This window comes from Crinia signifera, chromosome 1 (assembly GCF_055691185.1).
Source record: "Crinia signifera chromosome 1, ASM5569118v1, whole genome shotgun sequence".
NCBI lineage: Eukaryota > Metazoa > Chordata > Amphibia > Anura > Myobatrachidae > Crinia > Crinia signifera.
Window position 1 is genome coordinate 62205338 of NC_139217.1, and position 22590 is coordinate 62227927.

The 22590-nt window shown below is 44.0% G+C and overlaps 1 protein-coding gene across 2 annotated transcripts in view; it reads left to right on the top strand.

The window, feature by feature from the left end:
- Positions 1-10247, top strand: part of RELL1 (RELT like 1) — a 50877-nt gene extending 40630 nt beyond the window's left edge. Inside the window, exons 5-9 of one of the 2 annotated variants that reach the window (XR_014459025.1) lie at positions 2326-2562; positions 3138-3276; positions 6016-6048; positions 6674-6727; positions 8764-10247. Coding sequence is in view for 1 of the 2 variants with exons in the window: in XM_083158527.1 (XP_083014653.1) it covers positions 2326-2562; positions 3138-3276; positions 6016-6039 (400 nt within the window). In the remaining variant the exon portion in view is untranslated. The remainder of the gene's footprint in view (positions 1-2325; positions 2563-3137; positions 3277-6015; positions 6049-6673; positions 6728-8763) is intronic. The other variant, XM_083158527.1, reaches the window with a different exon arrangement.
- Positions 10248-22590: the final 12343 nt, after the last annotated feature.

Here is a 22590-nt window from a genome sequence, read left to right on the forward strand (position 1 = left end):
CCGAATTCGTTGAAAAGTGCTTGCACCTCCATAGGGGTGCAAGCAATTTTTAGCGAATTCGGCCCTGCGTAGGGTGCGAGTTAGGGTTAATTCTGATGCCATTTTTAGCATTAAAACGGCACCCGAACGGCAGCTCGCACCCTTCGGGGCTAATAGGTTCAACCCCTACATCTGATGGCTGCAGCCTTATTGGGGGTTAAAGTGATAAAGTACTAGGAACCTGGGGGCCATCTATTGTGAAACAGCCCATATTGTGACCTTACTGGATGCTTTCTAATTGATATTACTATGATCCACGGCAGCTTCTATTGTGTTCAGAAGGGTGCTGTGTTTTAATACACTGCATATACTCTATAGCTGGCAAGTCCTTAAATCCTTTCTGGGACCCCCCTCCTCCATTCCCATTGTTTCTTCTGCTAGCTTTGCCAGTTAGGGTTTTATCATTCACTAGTTAAAAGACCATCAAAAGCAGTGTACTATCACTTTGAGCTGTTTTTAGCCCACACACTCTCCACCCCACCCCCAGTCCCTATCTGCTCCTACCTCCAATCTCTGTCTTCACAGCTCCTTCTCTCTATATCCAGCAAGTTTGAAACATGTCTGTGTCCCTGCAAAAATAGCTTTCACTTTCTGCTATTACATCTTTTAGCACACAAAGGAGTAATATAGTCTGTTAAGTGGCCTCTAGTGGTCAGTGGTGGTATTTCACTTCATAGAGGTGATGACTGGTTAGTGCTATATGTATATTTTTTTGTCAGTGTGGTGGCACTCCAGCTGTGCCATTTAAAATGGAGTATATAGCGTATAAATTGGTGCCCTCCAGGAGACCGCTTCGCTGACCCAATAGAAGTATATATCAGTGATTCTTAAGTTATCTGATATTCGCGTATATTCTTGCGTCTTACTTGAATATACGCTGATATCGAATAATTGAATAATCACTGATATTGTGATTGATTGTAATATTTTATTGTTAGAGTATTGCTGGGTGGTACTTTCTATTTAGGTTCTAGCATGCACTAATTATTTCCCTTTGTACTTTCCCTTGGCCAGCGATTCTCAAATTGTGGGTCCCGACCTTCTCAGCATGGGGTCGCGACTCCCTGTTACTGACCATCAGGCTGATGACTTCTCTAATTTCCATCAGTGATTCAAGGAGTCTGAAAAATCTGTTGCATTGTCTGTTATTTTAGACTCCTCCCATCATTTGGCACCTCCGCAATGCTGCCATGTATGTGCTGTCTGCTGACCACATGTGAGGTTGATGACCTTCTGCAGTAACTTTCTGGGGTCCTGCTATTATTTTTAATGTCTGATGGGGTCCCAGAGCAAAATAGTTTGAGGACCCCTGATATAGGCTATTACCTCTATATAGTACAAAGCAGCTTCTATTCTATGGGAAGACCCAGTTGACTTGCAGCTGCAGAGGCCATGTCTGTGGAAAGTGTTGTGTGCAGTCTGTCTGGTGCCTCTTTTTTTTATTTTTTATTCCTTGTAAGTTAAAACCAATTTTATTGGCATATGTAACCAAATAGCCATGGTGGAAATCACTGCTGTGTGGCCCCAGGCAGTAAGACAAACCACATGTCTTGTGAAGTGATATAAAAACTCATTGACGTTTCACAAATCAAAACATGGCAAGGAATGGCAGGGTTCCATTACCCAAAGCCCCCTCTACAGTCCGCATAGCTAACTTATGCTGTGGCAGAGCCTGAACTTCTTTGTATGAATTGTATCAGATGGATTATTATCTGTTTGTAATTTAATATGATCTTCAACTGTAAGTCACTGTTTTCCTGTTTTGATTATATGTACTCTGTAAATGGGCGCTGCAGAACTTTTGTGGCACCATATAAATAAAGGATAATAATAATTCAATTTAATTAAACAAACAAAACCAGTAACTACGAAAAAAAGGCAAAAAAGTTTGTGGGAGCTTTACAATGAACACGATCAAAAATCCATGATCTCCTCTGTAATGAGACATAGACTTTCTGCAGTGAGCACACATGTATGCTACACGTGTGTTGCTGTACAGGAATGCTGCAGGTGTGCTGTTAGTTTTGATCTGCAGTGATACAGGACTCCAGCTCCACTGTGTCCTGGTCTCCAGGGGACCACCGCTTACACAGCCTTCCGCTATCATTGTCACTCCGCATTCTCCAGACATCTGCCTTGTAGCTGATTCCATGCCAGTGACTGCCGGGATACCCAGCTAGACAGAATATATCATTGCTTGCCTTTACTTTGGGTACAGAACGTTGTCACATTCTGTGCTGTATTCATACAGTTTTTACTTCTCACTTATTTATTGTTTTCCTGTAGCCCCAACACGCCAAATACTCCGAATACTCCTACAAGCCCAACTAGTCCAACCTCACCTGGCGCAACACCATCCAAACACACGTGCCACGGGAACCACTTTCACACAGTTGGGGGCGTGGCTGAGAAAAACGTCTGCAGCCGCTGTAACAACAAGCGATGGAACTTCAAGTCGCCTCAGAAACACAAAGAGACGAAGAAGGGCCGCCAAGGAGCTGTCACGGTCCTGGCTGTGGGGAGGTAATATTACCCTATATTGGGATCTTCTCTGTGCACTGTAATGGACCAGTCAGAGACACCCTCTGCAAATATGATCTTTTTTTTTGGGGGGGGGGGGGGGTTTGGGTAGATGTTTGGCTCCAAAGACCCAAACATTGCAAATGGTATACCAGTACCAATAACTTCAGCATAGTGGCACAGTGCTATCAAAACTGGGAGACTATGGTGTTTTTGTATATCCGTAGTGTTCCACTGATATGCAGAGGGGTAAATGTATGAAGCTGTGGTATCTATACCCATAAAGAACCTTATGTGCAATGTGCTAATGCACCAGCCAATCAGCTCCTGTATGTAAATTGACAGTTAGGATCTGATTGGCTGGTGCATTATCACCTTGCACAGAGATACCATTTCTCCAAGCTTCATACATTTACCCCAGAGCCACCAAATTATTCTGTGTGATAAAGATCCTGGATTTGCGTGGTGAAGAATCCGCAGTAATCCGACTGATTCTGCTTTACTGCAGTGGATTCATCCAGATCTCCATGAGCTAGTGCTTTACTCCATCCTACATGCCCTCTTTATTTCACCGGCAGGTTCCGAGTTACCAAAGTAGAGCCAAAGTCCAAAGAAAGGAAACGCTTAATGTCTGAGGGAACGGAAGCAACAAACGGTGAGGTACCCACTACACCAGTCCCCGCGAAAACCAGGCACAGAAGCGGCACAGAAACAGAGGTAAGTAATCCTACGTGTTCTCTGATTGGATAGAACTATGTTGAGTGAATTAATAGTACCTGAATGTAATATATTGGTGTCTACTGCATGCTTCATTCGCACACAACAGAGGATGGTGGCGGCTATCTGTGTACAGACCAGGCGCATGCTTATGGCATATTTCAGTGATGGCTAACCTTGACACTCCAGCTGTTGTTGAACTACAGAACCCAGCATTCCCTGCTACAGTTTACGATTTGGCCATGCTAAAACTGATGCAGGGCATGCTGGGATGTGTAGTTCTACAACAGCTGGAGTGTCAAGGTTAGCCATCACTGGTATATTTTATTATGTGCAATTGATATAGATTGCACTAATGGCACTGTATTAGCAGAGTGTGCCTCCTGGAAAGTGTACACCTTATTGGCAAGTAACATCTGAAGGTTTAAGTCTGGGTGTACACATGGAGAGATTTTGGCAGGAGATTTTGACTAGATAGTCAAGATCTCCTAGAAGGTTAGCCAAAGTCTCCCTATTTTTCTCCTGCTTAGTCAATATTGTCTAGCAGAAATTGCTTAGTATATATTGACTGTGCAGGCAAGGCAACTTTGACTAGATCAGACATTAGACTATCATTACTTAGACAAAATCGCTTAGCCAAAATCTCTCTCTCAAAATCGCTTAGTCAAAATTGTCCATTAGCCAAAATCTCCCTGTGTGTACACCCCTCAAGTCCGTATCTCCTAGCATAGATAGACTGTGCAGGCAAAGCAATTTTGACTAGATCTTATCGTGGGTAGACACGGTGAGATATGCACTATATTTGAATTAAATCAAAATTGAATGCACATCAAATGCTTTTATTAGCATGATGCAGATTTGATCCCAATGCGCGCTCCCGTGTAGTGGAAATCGAATAGAAAAAAAGTCTTGGCAGGCAAGACTATCTAGTGGAAATCCAATGTAAACACGCATCAATTTGCTTTCGTTTTCCCCAATTCCACCCCCTTCCGATTTGGCCTTTGCTTTCCATTCAATTTCACATTCGATATCGATGTCGATGTGCATTCAAGGCACAGTGTACGCATTCGATTTCCTGGATCAAATGTGATGTTTCCTTGCCTGCACAGTCTATTTTTCTTTTCGATTATAGAGAAACGAGAGCGCGCATTGAATCGAATGCTGATCAAAAGCATCTTAAAAAAAACTTTTGACTTCGATTCGATTTTGCTTCTGTAAACAAAATTTGAATCGAAAACCTGTCAAAATGGAAGCGTGTGTGCACCCCTTAATGCAGATAGTGTAAATGTATAAGTTATTGACACCTGGTCACAAGTCCTAGACACCACTCGATACCCTCTGCCAAAACTTGGAATTGGTAAACAATACTCCGGAATGTGTCCAGAACAAAATTACAATGAAATAGAAATTCTTAAACCCTTTTTCTAGACCAGGCATGTCCAAACTATGGCCCTCCAGCTGTTGTAAAACTACAAGTCCCATCATGCCTTGCAATAGTTTTACCATTTCCTACTAGCAAAACTGTGGAAAGGCATTATGGAACTTGTAGTTCCACAACAGCTGGAGGGCCATAGTTTGGACATATGCCGGCCCTAGACAGACCATCATGGAAAATAAGACCCTGAAACCAGATGTCCCACACATTACATGATTTACTATTGTCCTTGGCACACTAGAATGTGAAATGTCAAAACCGATGAGCGACAGTAAAACCATTTTGGCACTCTTTACCTAGAAGGGCGGGCATCGCATGCACTAAAAAATCGCATGCGATGCGACCGACGCGATGCCCGCGATTTCCCATAGGGAACAATGTTAAATGTCCCGATTGACCCGATTTTCCTGTTCATTGTCTCAATTGACCCGATTTTTCCATAGGAAACAATGTTAAATGCCCCACAGAGGCCAAATAGGCACCCTGAAGTGTGAAATGGCCCCCACAATTGTTAACGCCACCCCACGATCAACGTCAACCCGAAGCGTGGCGAGCGCAGCGGTACGCGTCCTACGACCTTTTCATACCCCCACTATCCACGTCGGCGTGGAGTTGAGAATAGAAAGTGAGGCGAGCGCAGCGAGCCACCGAGCCCGAAGCGTGGCGAGGGGACGCGGACACCTTCACAGGTATACGCGTCCCCTCGCGGGCTTCACAGCTGTCCGCGTCCCCTCGCCACACTTTCTTTTTTCAACTCCACGCCGACGTGGATAGTGGGGGTGTGAAAAGGTCGTAGGACGCGTACCGCCGCCCCTCGCGGGCTCGCTGCGCTCGCCACGCTTCGGGTTCACGTTGATCGTGGGGTGGCGTTAACAATTGTGGGGGGCATTTCACACTTAAGGGTGCCTATTTGGCCTCTGTGGCCCATTTAACATTGTTTCCTATGGAAAATCGGGTCAATTGAGACATTGAACAGGAAAATCGGGTCAATTGGGACATTTAACATTGTTCCCTATGGGAAATCGCATGCGATGCGACCGACGTGATTTTTTTTTACTAACGATGCCCATGATCAAAATCGTGGGCGCCGTTCTAGGTAAAGAGTACCACCATTTTTATTTTTTAGTATAGATCTGTAATGTAGCAGAGGACACCAGAAGCAAGAGATTTGTGCTTCCTATGGTCATGCCTATAGTCTGGTATAAACCCTTATAATCCGGGACACTAGGTTATACTATGGAGCAGTTAGTAGTAATATTGTCGCTGTTCATACAAGTAATACTTTGTTTCTGCTTGAATTTCAGAACCGTAGCACAGTGGAGACCTGAAGTGTGAGGGTATGTGTTGTGTTGTGTTGTGTAGTGTTGTGTTGTATTATGCCTTAATTTCGCACTGTCTAGCTATAGAAATAATTTGTGCTCATCCTTCCTTATTTTTACGATCATCTGCCGCATCCTGCCAAGCACCTAACCCTCACTCGCTGTGTATTTGAGTTGTATGAACGTGGAAACGGCAGGGGTTAGAAATCATATCCTTGTCCTGCATTGTTCTGTACAGGAAATTATTATTATTTTTTTTTTTCTTGTTGTTATCACATGATCAGTGTACTTTGCAAGGCACTGCAGAACCCTTGTGGCTCTATATAAATAGTATAATATGTATGTGCAAATTCTCACTAGGCTGGTGCGGGCTGAGGAATGTTTCCATTATCCTGTGTATACCTGCTGCTGTCTTGGCCATGAAACTTGCTTTTGACTTTTTTAAACATTTCTGAAGTTAACAAGAGTTCGTGGTGATAGCTGCCTGTCTCAGATTATCGTTTATTTCACCTTTTAAGTCTCTCTCTGGTTGGGGTTTTATCCTCTCCTCCTCCTTGTCTTTCATGCATCATTGTTAGTGTACTGACACTTTTCTTTCACTGTTAAGTCTGCTCTAATATTTCTCTTTCTTTTCGCTGACCAGGAGTGATCTTATTCCCTGACAGACATTTACCACATAAAGCCCTTCGTCCACCAAGTATGGCTATTTACCATTCTGTTCTTCCATTTATTCTCATCAGGTGATCTGTTGCCCCATATTGTATGTAACCCTCCCATTGCACATAACGGGCTCCTAATACTTCAGAGGGTTCCAAATTGGCTGAAATTCAGCTACTCTGGGTAAATCACCCAAATGACATAGAAACATAGAATTTGACGGCAAATCTGAACCACTAGGCCCATCTAGTCTGCCCCTTTTTTAAACATGTTATCTCAAACCATATTTGATCCTTATTGCTTTGTAAGGATATCAATATGCTTATCCCAAGCATGTTTAAATTGCTCTCCTGTATTTGCCTCTATCACCTCTGATGGGAGGCTATTCCACCTATCTACTACTCTTTCTGTGAAGTAATGTATCCTCATATTTCCCCTGAATCTTCCTCCCTCTAGTTTCAGTGCATGTCCTCGTGTTCTGTTGCTCCTCTTCCTGTGAAGAATGTCTTCCACCTGTACCTTGTTAAAACCCTTCATATATTTGAAAGTTTCTATCATGTCCCCCCTTTCCCTTCTCTGCTCTAAAGTATACATATTAAGATCTTTTAGTCTTTCCTGGTACGTTTTGTGATGTAGGCCATGCACCATTTTAGTTGCCCTTCTTTGTACGTCTCTAATGTATTTATATCCTTCTGGAGATATGGCCTCCAGAACTGAACACAATACTCTAGGTGAGGTCGTACCAATGACCTATACAGTGGCATTATTACTTCTTTCGTTCTACTGCTGATACCTCTCCCTATGCAACCAAGCTTCTGACTTGCCTTCTTCATTGCTTTGTTACATTGCCTACCTGCCTTTAAGTCCCCTGAAATAGTGACACCTAGATCCCTCTCTTCCTCAGTAGTTTCCATTATAGTGCCATTTTAGTCTTTTTATATTTAGTCTTTAGATTTTTGTGACCCAAGTGCATGATTTTGCATTTTTTGGCATTAAACTGTAGTTGCCATGCTCTTGACCATTCCTCTAAACTACCTAGATCCTCAATCTTGATTTGTTTTACCCCTCCTGGTGTCTACCCTGTGGCATACCGCATATCTACAAAAAGGCATAGTTTACCCTCAGTTCCATTTGCAATATCACCAAAGACTTCTTGGTCTATTGCAGCCAGATGGTATTGGGGGACAACTGCACCAAGGCGACCCCCCCCCCACACACACACACACACACCCCTTTCCCCACTTGTCTGTGTTTTCCTCTGTGCCCGATACGAATCCTCACAGTTTCGGGAGGAATATAAATGCAGTTTACAGTCAGTGCACCGTTCTAACCTTTTCTCCATCTTGCCGACCGGCTGTGCCGTTGAGGGCACTTTGTTACGCTGCACGTTTCGGAGCTGGGTGGGTAATTGTAGAAGCTATTTTCTCTGGTATCCCCTCCTTCCTAATTCTTCCCTGAATGTGTTTTATCCTTGTACGTCTTTGTATTGTGTTAGTAGAGCCCCTGAGCCCTTCATCTGTGAAATGAGCAGACATGCTTTTCCTCTGCTCTGTTTAATCCAACTGGTCCCCAGGCCCCCAGTAGCTGGCCCGGTTTGCACATCCCTACTAACAAGTGTAACCGTTAACAGCATTTTAATGGGACAGGAGAGGGCACCGGACTACAATCCAATAAAGCTATGTATTCCCTGCACATGGGGCTGTGCCACTTACTACAGCTATTTCACGTCCAGACAGTAATGTCACCGGTCTCGTAGAACTCACTGTCTGCAATAATAATAATAAATATATATTGCTGGATTAGAAACCTATTACAGATGCGTATGGGGCTCTGAGGACCAATGCACATAATACAAGTTGGAGGCTTTATGTGTCAGACATGTCCAAACTGTGGCCCCCCAGCTGTTGTGAAACTACATATCCCAGCAGGCCTTGCCATAGTTTCAGCACTCCCTAATAGCAAAAGTGTGGCAAGGCATGATGGGACTTGTAGTTTTATAACAGCTGGGGGGCCATAGTGCGGACATGCCTGCTTTATGTGAATGCTGGCTAAACCTGTGCTGTTTTCTTCTTGCAGTTCCCCAGTCCGAGCAGGGACGGCGCCTCATTCCTTCGGGCCTGGAGAAGATTTTAGAACGGCTTACTAAGCGGAGATGTCCGGGCGTACGACCTGCACACAGAAAACGCGGAGTCTTCTCTCTTTCTTTTTTTAGCAATACAGAAATTAGATTTAAAAAAAGTAATTTTGTTACATTTTATAGCCGTGTGCATCTGTAGAGGAAACTACTTTTATAATAGATTGAGAGACCGATGTCCGTGTGACCCACTGCACAAAATAAAGGCGTTAATATAAGGGCTACTAATAATGCAAGGTGACAAATGGCTTTATGTCTGCCAGTAGCGATATGGTATAGGTAGAACGCTATGTGAGTACAGGAAGGCAGCTGTCGCCTTGGTTACTGTGTAGTTAGTTTCTGGACTAATACAGTATTTTTTAAAGTAGGTCATTCTGACCGGGCTGCATTATTCTATATTGTCGGCGTATAAACTGTTTAGTTATGTGTTGTGAAATAGGAACCTTTTTTTTAAATAAATTTAGCATTATATGACAAATAGCCATGGGACCAGTATACAAAACTAAGGGCAGGTGATGGGCTAATACAGGATCTTATTTTATTTGTTTGCTCGTTTGCCTACTTTATTCAGCTATCTATTCACATTCAGGTTGGTGTTTTAGTGCAGGGGTTCTCAAACTCGGTCCCCAGGACCCCACACAGTTCATGTTCTCCAGGTCAGCCAACGGGTGCACCCATTACTGACTGACACATTTGAAAAGATCCACAGGTGCAGCTAATTATTTCACTCGATTCTGTGAGGAGACCTGCAAAACATGCACTGAGGACCGACTTTGATGACCTGTGGTTTAGTGTATGTATATGTCCAGCATTACTATGTGCCCTGTTTGGCAAGGATGCAGATGATTTTGGTAGCCTTGCAGCGGGGTTGAAAGTTACAATTTCTAAACTAAATTTTTTTTTCAATACTTCTATAAAGTGAAGCTTTTCTTTCTGTTGCAGAAGTGCTGAAAAATCTTCACTTTTTGCCAAATCAAGAACCAATACATTTGCCTAATGATGTCTTTTGTCTAATGGTATTTATAGAATCTATGGGATATACAGTATTTACTAATGTGCGGGTTTCTAGAAGTGGAGATTATGCCCCTAGCAACCAATTTGGTTCTAGCTATTATCTTCTACATTCAGATGGTGCAAGGTAAATAAGTCAAATCTGATTGGCTGGTATTGGAAAACATCTCCATTTCTATAAACTGTACTAAAAATCTACCCCATGGTTTTTGTTTTGTTTTTCATTTTGCAACCATCCATTAAGATTTATTTTTGTCAGTGAATATCTGGTTGTTGAATATTTATTTGTACCCTGTGCTATTAAATGATCCTTTTTAATAGTCTCCTATATCCACATTCTTTGCCCTGCAGCTGACAATTATTTCATCACAGTATAAGCCTGTATGGACCGCTGATTTATTATTTTTTTTTTAAAGAAAGACAAGTCGTAGTGACTCCTAAATTACGGATTCAGTATTGAATCCCGGCGGTCGGGATCCCGGCGTTCAGAATCCCGATGCCGGAATCCCGACAGCCGAAATGCCGACAAGGGGGGGACGTGGATCGCCCCCCCCTTGCGGGCTCGCTGCGCTCGCCACGCAGCGGGCCCGGTGCCTCGCTACACTCGGCACACTAATTTATTCTCCCTCCTGGGGTGTCGTGGACACCCCAGGAGGGAGAATGTGTCGGCATTTCGGCGGTCGGGATTCCGGTGTCGGGATTCTGAACGCCGGGATCCCGACCGCCGGGATTTTAACTGCATCCCTAAATTACAACTTAATCAATAAACAACAATCACATGGAATTTGAGCCTAAGATATTATAAGAGGCTGACAAGAACACTAAATGCGTGTTGCATTCTGGGTGTATTAAGGAGCATTGAAGGTTGTCCTGATAACAGAGACAGATAGCTTCCCCTCTGCCGCATGGCAAATGCTATGATGCCAAACCTCTTTACTTCTTTGGGAACTTTTTACACGAATATTCATGAATTCTACTACATGTTTTTTTTTTTTTTTTTTTTAATTTTTGATCATATTGTTTTTATAAAAAGGTTGTAAACATCTATATACAAATGTTGTAATTTATTTTATCTAGACAGTATAATTACATTGAAACATTTTATTAACTAGGCATATGCGCAATCCTTAATTTTCAGTAATAAACATTGCTGCCAACATGTTCGCTGGGACGCACTTATGACACAACTGTAGAGGAATTTGCACAGTTCTTTTCAAATACTGTTCTAGGTTTTCTTGATGAATTTTAAAAATGTTTTTGTTTTTTATTTTTTTAATTATTCTTACCTGATTTCACCTGGTGTTTCAAGTGTAGGGCTGGATACACACCTACAGATTTATCTGCACAATCGGTCAGTTGAGGGGGGGGGGGGTAGTCTGGTAATGTATGGGAGCATATGAGAATCAAACATTTTCTCCCAATCACTGGAACCAGACACTGGGCATTCAGGTAAATTGTTTAAATTCATGTGATTGATCTTAATTATTTGAACAATTGTTTTTGTCCATTTTCCAGTGCTTGGGAGCAAATGATTCATTGTCATTTGCTCCCATACATTACCAGATTTTTGTTCACACCAGACAGATTGGACAGATAAATCTTTAAATGTGTACCCAGCTTAACTGTGAAATAATGATATTCATTTTCTAAATGCCTAATTGGGGTATTTAATTTTGTTCAGTAATTTAATGCAGCTGATTGTTTTTGCAGGGGTCTGTTCAGTTTTCCCCGATACTTGTGCTTATCGGGGATTACGCTTTGGGTACCTCAGACACACAGTATATAATATGATCCTGTTATTGTTTGAAAATGGGACGTTTTTGTCCTATTTTGGGGGTGCATATGGGGTTTAGGTAGTCATAGTGTTGCAAGAATTCTGACATTATTTGGTCACTTATTATTTTATCACATTTCAGCGATACCGAGGAGAGGGTTCACCAAAATGAGCAGATAACTGCACCTGGACAAGCCATAATGCAATGCAAGAGATGCAAATAAATGTATTGTTTTTTTGAGTGCAGGGTAAATACTTGCTGCTTTTGCATGCAGTCCGCAAATGTCGAACCGCTTGCTCTCTGCTTCCTTGCAGTGCAGCATGGTTTTGTCACAATGCAAAGTTTCTCGCTATATTTTGGGTTTAACATCAATTTAGGGGGATATTCAATCGCCGTCGAGCATCTCCCGTGGGGGAGATGCTCGACGGGCCCTATTCAATGCTGTCTTCCCCGACAGCATTGAACAGGGTTTCCTGGCAGAACGAGCCCGACATCTCTAGCTGTCGGGCTCGTTCTGCCGAGAACAGCCGGAAAGTGACGAGCTGCCGGCTGCAGCTCGCCTCTTCCCGGCCGCAACTCGCGGCCACGCCCCCTTCTCGACCCGCTGCAGGCGGGACATTGAATCCCGCCTGCATGTTCTCGGTCGAGCTGACCGAGAACGGGACTGGGTCACGGCGGGCGAGCAAGCTCGTCTGCCGTGACCCGAAGATTGAATACCCCCCTTAACCTCTGGGTTATTAAATCTGAGGAAAGGTTGGTGAGAAATCAGCACTTAAATGCAATAGGAAAATTCACAATTGCACCTGACCGATCTCTGTATATCTTGAATATGTATTACTGTGCTCAGTCTTTTTCTAACTCTTTGTATACGGCTGGTGGGACTTTGTCTGATGAGATGTAGGAATGTAATGCTATGTATTTTATCCTGTGTAGTACGGTACATATTTTATATTTATGTGTATGAATAGACCATAGTAAAAGTACAATTGCACTTGGAGTAAAAGGTTGCTTTTTTATAATTGACCCACCCCTTACCTGACCAGAGAGAATACCGCTAAAACGACAGCTCTCCAGGTGAATCCTGGATCAGCAGTGGCCCCTAGTGTCGGGGTCCGGTACCAATTTTATCATAGCCTTGTTTCTGGTTCTTACTGTAGTAAGTTCAATGTAAATCACTACACTTGGTGGTCCCGACACCGTTACGGAGGCCCCTTTTTGTCCCTTTGGCGTGATGCTGGTATCAGCAGATGGGGTGGAGGTAACTTCACCTTCTTAAATATTTGCTTTCAAAAGTTGTACTGTCTCTTTAAAAAAAAAAAAAAAAAAAAAAATTATATATATGTATATATATTTTTCACACACAGTAAAGATATCTTGGCTGTATGGACTTGATGCATATTTCTGGAAGTAGGAAGAATATAATAAATATATATATATATATATATATATATATATATATATATATATATATATATATATATATATATATATATATATATATATATATATATATATATTATCTGCATTTTGTACTCCCTTTGACAGAAATAAATGTTTTGTTTCATGTTGACTGTTTTGTTTGCTTCATTTGCATATGACGGCATACACAAACTAGTACAATATGGCCCTTTTCCACACTATTTCGACCCTTTGGGCTGATAAATTGTGTGAAAAGTGTCATCGTTAATCATTTACTTCTGATCTGCTGCGCGTTCCCGTGCGTATTAGATCCGCAGGTGTTCACTGCTGCACCAAGGATAAGTTGTATCTCGGGGCTGTGAATTGGATCGCATACGATAGATCAGCCATGGGCTTAGTCATAATTGTTGTCTGCACAGTCCATGTGTACACCCCGTAAAGATAGATCTGACCTATAGCCCAAAGTCTGATAACAGGATTGTTTACTCCCTACCCTTGGATGAGTCTGTATGCTGCCTGTCCTGACCACCGCTCCTGCCTGTCCTGACCACCGCTCCTGCCTGTCCTGACCATCGGTTCTGCCCAGCATTGATCATCAAGTCTGTTCTACCAGAATATAAATTAAATATCATTTGGTAATTTTTGTCTTTAGTTCAAAAAACATTGCGATTCGATATTTTGATACTCTAGCATCTGCCAGAAGATTTAAATGAACATTGGGATTTGAATGGCAACTGTCATCACAATACAGTCTACAGTGCACAATGCATTTTTTTTAATCAAGTCCATTTAAATAGACAAGTCCTCATAAAGGGTTAAAGTCTCTGTCCTGATCATCTCCTCTCTGGAGCTGCTGAACTTATCCAGAAAGGGTGCTTCTGATTGTGACATTGCGGAGGAAGTCATCGGTCCCTAACATCAGAGGGGTAATGTGAGGAATGTGTCAAACTGATGCTTGGTGGTATCAAACACTCATCCTAAGCCATATTCCAAATTCCCATTTTGTGTACAGATGATGCGTCCATAGTTCTTGCAGGGGCTGATGGACAGATCGCCAGCCACCGTAAGGGGACGCGCACATGTCCCCTTACTACGGAGCTCCCCCCCCCCCCCCCAATCCTGTCCATCTCCCTGAAGCGGAGACGGGCAAGGTTCACGTCCCCCACCACCCGGAAACTGAAAGGGACGTTCACGCGTCCCATTCAGATGGAGCGCCATCTGGCGAGCCCCGGCGCTGGCTAAGAGGCGCACAATCTGTATGCACCAGTGGTGTATGGCTTCTAAGCAGCACAATTATGAAATGTTTCTTCAGTCTTTTCCTTTACTGTAAATCAGATAAGATGTATAAAGCATCCATATAACGTAAACAGAAGGGAAGGGCTACTTTTGTACTATATAATTAAAGTGCAACCTTTCTGCATTGCGAATAAACCACAGGTTCTCAAAGTCTTTCCTCAGGACCCCACACAGTGCACGTTTTGCAGGTCACCTCACGGAATCAAGTGAAATAATTGGCTCCATCTGTGGATCTTTTAAAAATGTATCGGTCAGTAATGAGTGCACCTGCCGGGTGACCTGGAAAATGTGAACTGTGTGGGTTCCAGAGGACCGAGTTTAAGAACCACTCTTATAAACTATAGGGGGTAAAAACATTGTTCTTCAATCATTTCTTTTTTTTTGGTGCCACCAACTTCAGCTTTAACAGTTAGGACAGAGTGGAAATGACAATACAGCACCTGACATCATTTATATGCCAATGTAGCCAGTCATATGTGCCGATGTGTATAAACCGTTTCCAGGGACCCTTTGCTGTAAGTGTTGCTCACAGCCACAAAGCTGTGGGTGTGGTTACCTTACCAAAGTGGCAGCGCTTTATATAGAAGTCACTCTGAGAACAGGGAGCGAGGAGAACATGAGAAGTTGGAACTACTAATGTAGGAAGTATCACATTGTAATCAGGTTCACATAAAGGGTCAACCTCACAATCAAGGACTGAGTCCGGAAAACAGGGACTGCTTGGCAGCTTTGGAGCATGGAACAATCTGTGTACAAACATAACTGGTGATTTATGACCATTCTTGAACAGATCGTACAGTGTTTGCAGAAAGTGTTTTTCTTATCGGAAGATAAACTTCCTGCTGCACAGTTACATGACGCACGTTGCACTAACCTACAACGAGGAAACAAAAACTAAAATAAGCAAGTCATAATGAAAATAACCTGCAGGGGGAGACAAAACTATGCATGCCCAGAGTAAAGGGCCGCTGTAATAAAAGATTAAGCTATTAAGTGTGAAAAGACTTTCACTTCCAGGGGTCTTAACTGTAAATTTACTAAGAATGATTATGCCTCATTTATTCTATGACGACGAGGACACACCCAAGGCACTGGCTATACAAGAATTATATACATTATATTCTGACACAGTAGCTACACTGTATTGTGCATATTGTATAAAGGCTGCAAGTGTTTGATGTAATTAAGCAAAGCTAAATTAATTATCTTCATAATCTTGGATATGTGGAGCAGACGCATTAATGTTTCAGCACTAATCCTTCTGTGCAGCCACGGCCGCCGATGGCACATAGAGATGGGGCAGGCCTTTTCCTGGCTGGCGAATCTGCCGGAACGTCCCCGCTGGCGATCCGCCAGCAGCCTCGCCAGCCATCAGACTGAGACTCGCGTGCGTCTCACGCGCATCTCAATCTCCGTCGGCGGGGCGATGGGAACCCTGTCCGTCTCCGCCTCAGGGAGACGGACAGGGTTAGGGGGGGTAGGGTGCGGGCAGGCGGCAGGGACCCCAGGTTACCGCCGACAAGCCGGCGGGGACCCGGGGGAGCAGCTGGAAGTGCCGTCGGAAGGGGATGCGGACGCCTCTCGTGCGCGCGCGTCCCCTTCTCGCAATCGATATGGCGCTGGCAGGGATGGCGGCTGGCGTCGCCATCCCCTGCCAAGATGGGACCTGCCCCATCTGTATGATTGGTATCTGGTCGATAGATCCACCACTATTGATTGACACATAAAAAGGTCAACATGTCTTTTAATTTCTATTTTCTTACTCTTTCCTACCTATGCAGTATTCAACTTTATTCACTGGATTTATTAGCTTTACTCATCACTGGTATACATCATGACGTTAAACATAATGTCACTAAATGTGAATGGCGTAAACTCGTCCCGTAAATGTACCATGGCAATTCAATTCTTTAAAAAACAAAAGGGTACTTGTTTCCTAGCACAGCGCCACCAATTTTCATCCTATGGCATCGGGTCTATAAGATCGGGTTGCATCGCATGCGATGCGATTAGACCCGATTTTTTTATTGTACAGCCACCCAGATGGTTGATTCCTATGTTAAATGCACCCCCACACCCGATTTTTAATTGTACACCCACCCTGATGGTTAATTAGTATGTCAAATGCCCCCCATTGTTAACGCCACCCCAATATCAACGCCAACCCGAAGCGTGGTCAGCCCGCGAGGGGCGGCGGTACGCGTCCTCCGACCTTTTCATACCCCCACTATCCACGGCGGCGTGGAGTTGATGTTATATAGTGTGGCGAGCGCACGCGGATTACTTCACATGTATTCCGCGTCCCCTTGCAGGGCTCGCTGTGCTCGCCACGCTTCGGGTTGGCTTTGATACTGGGGTGGCGTTAACAATGGGGGGCATTTCACATAGTAATTACCCATCAGGGTGGGTGTACAATTAAAAATCGGGTCTGGGGGTGCATTTAACATAGGAATCAATGGCAAATCGGGTATAATCGTGTCGCGTCGCATGCCATTGTAATGGCATGCGATGCGACGAGATGTAAAAATTGTAAAATCAACTCTAAAAACCCTTATATCTGGTCATATCGGGTCCCATCGCATACCTTAAGTAATGGTATGCGATGGGACCCGACGGGCGCCGTGCTAGGAAACAAGTACCGCAAAAGAAATGTAAATATATTACTATTACAAGTGCATTCCCTAACGCTTTTTACTCATCTATAAAAAAAGAAAAGGTACTGCTATATTACTACATAACTCATTGGTATATAACACAGAACCTTCTTATTCAGAACCGAAAAGGTGCTTCAGTATTTTGGTTCTTCAATTAAAGCATGTTTATCTGACTATAGCATCAATATATACTCCGAATCTGGAACAGAGTGCCTTTCATAAAGAATTCTTTATACAGCTTAATAAAATAGCCAAGAGTAGACTAGTTAAAGGAGGTGATTTTTAACGCTGTCCCAGTTTTAAAATGGGACAGATCATAATTAAATCCTCCAAGCTCGGTCATGACTAGAGTCAAAAAGGTTGACTAAAACCATTACCCCAAACAACTTATTTGACACATGGAGGGTATTCTACCCAGCGGAGCGCACATATACACACTGTTCTATTTCTCATAAAATCTACTCCAGGCTTGATCTTTTCTTAATAGACTCTAACACAACATCAGGTCTAATAAAGCATGGGTCACACCAGTGGTCTGGACGGACCATCTAGTGGTCTCTATATCGATTACATCATGGGAGGCCAAACCGGTCCTCGAGATCTACCAACGGTCCACGTTTTCCAGGTTACCTAGCTGGTGCACAGCTGTAGTCCTTACTAACTGTCACATGACCCAGATCACCTAGCTGGTGCACAGCTGTAGTCCTTACTAACTGTCACATGACCCAGATCACCTAGCTGGTGCACAGCTGTAGTCCTTACGAACTGTCACATGACCCAGATCACCTAGCTGGTGCACAGCTGTAGTCCTTACTAACTCACAGTTTAAAACCTGCTGCATTCATTCCTACTATAGATCCACAGGTTGCCTGGAAAACATGCACCGTTGGTAGATCTTGAGGACAGGTTTGGCAACTCCTGCTTTGCAGATCTCTTCAAACTTTGCAAGTAGGGTGTCAGGATCCTCTCTGTCTTCTCCATCAGTGTATACAGAAGCACATGACTTGTCCACAGCATCGGTGCCTGCGAGGTTCAGCAGCATGTATGCCTGGACTTTTTTTGATTTGTCTGAAAGACCGGCTATGCAGTACACGTGCCATTCCCCTTTACACCTCAGCCAGTTGTCAGCAATGTTTTCATCAAATATCAGCGGATCTATTCTTCTCAGACCGTGTGCCATGTCAATCCCTCTTCTGACACCATGTAGATGTGTATAGTAGCAGAATCACGAGTAGAGTGGCAAATCGTGGGATCGGCGGTATCCCGGGATTTGGCCATTAAAACACCGGGATTTCAATCCCGGGCAGCGCGGCTCTGCACAGCCCAGGCCACACAGCGGCCTGGTCCTCCTATGTGTGCTGCCCTCCCGCCCTGGCCGCCTGATTTAACAGCACCCGGCTCCATTGTCAGTCCAAAAGCCCACCCACCCGCCTGGCTCATCGCCCACCCATCTGTTCAAACCGCAACACAAAGTAAGCAGATATGCGGGGTGTTCGGGGCGGGTTTTTGTATTAGGGATGGGAATCCCGGTATTGGCCATTTCTCAATCCCGAATTTCGGGATTGAAAAAATGCCCTGGGATTGGCATCCCTAATCACGAGCACACCTGCAGCATAGATGTAACACAGGTCTTTATTCACCATGAGGCAGACACTAAGTGAAAGTAAGTGAGACTAATCAGGAAGTAAGTAATCATCTCCCAGGATGCACAGCATGCATTTACACGGCCTTTCTGTTGAAATTACTGTGCAGGGCCGTGGTGAAGGTGGACTCTCAGTCTCCCCACCACCACTTTTACTCCTGGTGAAGACTATGGGCCTTATTCAAGTTCACTCTTTCTGACAAAATCCTTCTTAGATGGACAAAACCATGTGCACTGCAGGTGGGGCAGATGTAACTTGTGCAGAGAGAGTTAGAGTTGGGTGGGCTTTTACTTCAAAGTGAGATCTATTGCAGTGTAAAAATAAAGCAGCCAGTATTTACACTGCACAGAAACAAAATAACTCAACAAAATCTAATTCTCTCTGCACATTTTACATCTGCCCCCCCCTGCAGTGCACATGGTTTTGTCCATCTAAGAAGGATTTTGTCATAAAGAGTGAACTAGAATAAGGCCCTATGTACTCAGTCCTGGAGAGTGAGAAAGTGGATGGAGATAAGAGTACACCAAACCAAACCAGATCCTGTAACATTGTTCTAAGGAACTGACTGGCTGACTGTTTAACTACATCCACCTTAAGCTGGCCATACATCAGAAAGATCGATCTTAAGATCGATTGCGCTCATGATTGTGTACAATTTCCCTTGAAATCCCCGGCGGTCCTTGGTGGTTTTTGGACATACAATCTACTTACAATCCATCATACAATCAGTCATACGATCCATCTGCTGCATGATTGTGTACACAAGATGTGCACACAATCAGTCATACAATCCATCTTACAATCAATTGAGATTGTATGATTGGGTACAATATCTTTCTGATGTATGGCCACCTTTACTCTCCCAGGCTCAGTACATAGACCACTGGGCTGTCTCTTTTACTGGTTGGCAGTGAATGCATTGCTGGATGGTATCCATACTGGCATCAGACCATTCCTCTCCACTGACGCGACCAAAATTCTCATTCACTCTCTTGTCATCTCCCGCCTTGACTACTGCAACATCCTTCTCTCTGGGCTACCTCTCACCCGCCTCGCCCCTCTCCAATCCATTCTTAACGCTGCTGCTAGGCTCATCTTCCTCTCCCGCCGCTCTACCTCCGCCTCCCCCCTCTGTCTATCTCTTCACTGGCTCCCCATTCCTTTCCGAGTTCTCTTTAAACTCCTCACCACCACCTACAAGGCTCGCTCCTCCTCCAACGCTCCTTACCTCTCTTCACTGATCTCTATCCACACTCCCTCCCGTCCTCTTTGCTCCATCGCTGACCGCCGACTGACCTCTCACCTAATCACCTCCTCCCATTCCCGTGTCCAAGACTTCTCTCGCTCTGCCCCCCTGCACTGGAACAACCTCCCGCCAACCCATCAGGCTTTCTGATTCCCTTACCTCCTTCAAGCGCTCCCTCAAAACCCACTTTTTTCGACTAGCCTATCCCTCCTCCTAACCTCTTTTGATCCTCTTATCCTGCCTCCGTTCCTATTTATCCTATTGTTTTTCGTTCGTCCACCCACCTATTTTTAGTCTGTTAACTCTTATGAGTAGGGACCTCCTGCCTCACGTACTCACCCTACCTCTTTACCTCACCTGTCCTCCTGTCCTGTTCTTCCCTTCCTCTACTTTATCTTCAGTCTCCTCGACAATTTTGACACCTACTTCTGAACTGATGCTGATTTTAGTTCTACCAGCTATACCCCTATTTATACTGTATTTTTCAACACACCCTGTACGTTACCTTGTCATTTGTTTTTTTGTTTGCTATGTACGGCGCGGCGGACACTTTGCGGCGCCTTATAAATAAACGTACTACTACTACTGTAGAACTCCCAAATCTGCAGAGACAGACAGTTTCATTAATACCCCTTTCACACCAGAAGCAAATTATCGGGTTAAAGCTTTTCAACCCGGGAATTTGCTGAAAAACACGGGTTTTTCTTTGGTGTGAAAGGATCAACACAGGTCTTAAATCCCGGCACTCCGACCCCGCTCTTGACCAGGTTTGGAGTGCCGGTATTTAAGACCCGTGTTGACCTTTTCACACCACAGAAAAACCCGGGTTTTTCAGCAAATTCCCAGGTTGAAAAGCTTTAATCTGGTAATTTGCGGGTGGTGTGAACTGGGGTCAGGCTGCACCCGGCAAAATGACCCGGCACTCAAATGCCGGTAATTGGCTGGTGGCCGGTGTGAAAGGGGTATTAGTTGTCAAGTGGTTTGTGCAGAACCATTCACATGGGGGTTCCAGGAACACTGACTCCGGACAGAGATTATATTTCTCACTTGCAGGAATTATAATCACAACAAAGCGCACATTACAATGCTTACTAAAAGTTACTCACATGTACACTAATGGCACGGCGACACTATTGAATTTCTCCTGTTGTCCTCACTGTATAAATAAGTCACATTGTTTGCACTGGTATTAAATTCCATCATTCACTATCATGGTAACGCACAATTATCAGCGCCATTAGTCACTTAAATCGCTAATTACGGTTCACCTGGGTAATTGCCGTAATGCAGATCTTTATCACGTGCTGTCCAAGTCTCAGGTTTGAACATATACAGTCATTTACAATATATACATTTCCTTCTCCATTTGTATCAGTAAAACGCAATTAAAGTTTTTATGTGTATCTGTGTGCAGTTGTATAAAGAAATAAGTCATCTTAACAGTTTATACAGTATGTAACAAAAGTAAGCTCTGTATGTTATTCTAAAGCAATATTTATATACTCTGATAACAAGTAGGGAAACTCACCTTTGTGGCCAGCTGTAATGATCCGCCACAATGTTAGGCCAAATTCAGATGGAGCTGATCATTACTGTGCGAATTTGCACAACGGGCAATAGACTGTGCATGCGTATGGGCCGTAATGCACGTGTGCAAGACCTACCAGCTTTGTTTTTGTGTTATTTTTGAAAAGCTTAAACAGCTAAAATGTTGCATTTTTTATTTTTGCCAATAGCATCTGAAGCTGCACTTAGAATATTGTGTAAACTCAGTTTACTCTTATTTGGGATGCCCCAAGTGAATTTAAACCACTTTCAGATTTCCCCCGATTTTTGGAAACCAAAATCAAAATTTGACTGGGCTACTGTACAGAAACAATACAAAGATACTGAAGGGACATGAAGGAAATGCTGAGTAAACAGGAAAGTCTTGAATCTGTTTTTGAAAGATTCTAGTGTGGGGGCGCACGAGATGCGTGTGTGCCGAATTCCCAGAAGGCCTGTGCATCCCTGGCCCCGTCTCCCTGCCTGCTGTCTCCCCGCTCCCTGAGGCAGAGGCGGGCACTGAAGCACCCTGTTCCCGCTCCCTGCCACCCAGTGAGTGGGACGCGTGAGCCATGGCTTACAGGTGCTCCATCTGTCCTGCCCAAATTCAATCTATACTGTAGATTGACATAATTGAGTGGGGCAGTATGGAATCAGAACCTGCTTTATATACCTTGGGACCTGGTCATATTGGCCTTAGAAAGGCAGTTAGCCAGTCTTGAAGACTATTCTCCATCTTACGTACATTAAGCCAGTGGAGAGAGTAGATAATGGGTATTACATAGCTGGAACAGGGCTGGTTGGTTACCAGCTTGGCAGCTGCATTTGTGGATGGCGCTGCAGCTCATACACCAATGTACAGATGTTTGGTAGTTTACGGATGTGCTGGACCTGTACTTTGCATTTTTAGTAACGTTCTGCAACTTTTGTTCGTCGGGAGGCTTGCCACCTAGCAACAGCTGGTGGGTTGTGGTGCAAGCCTCCCGACGATCGCTGGAGAAGGAGAAGTGAAAAGAAATTTCACTTACCTTCTCCACAGCCGGGGGAGCGGGCTGATGCCGCCGGAGTCTGTAGGCGCGCGCGCACGTAATACACAGCTCCGGAGCTACTGCGCATGCGCGCATATTAATAAGGCGCATGCTAATGAGCTCTGTGACGCGCTCACGCTGGCCACGTGAGC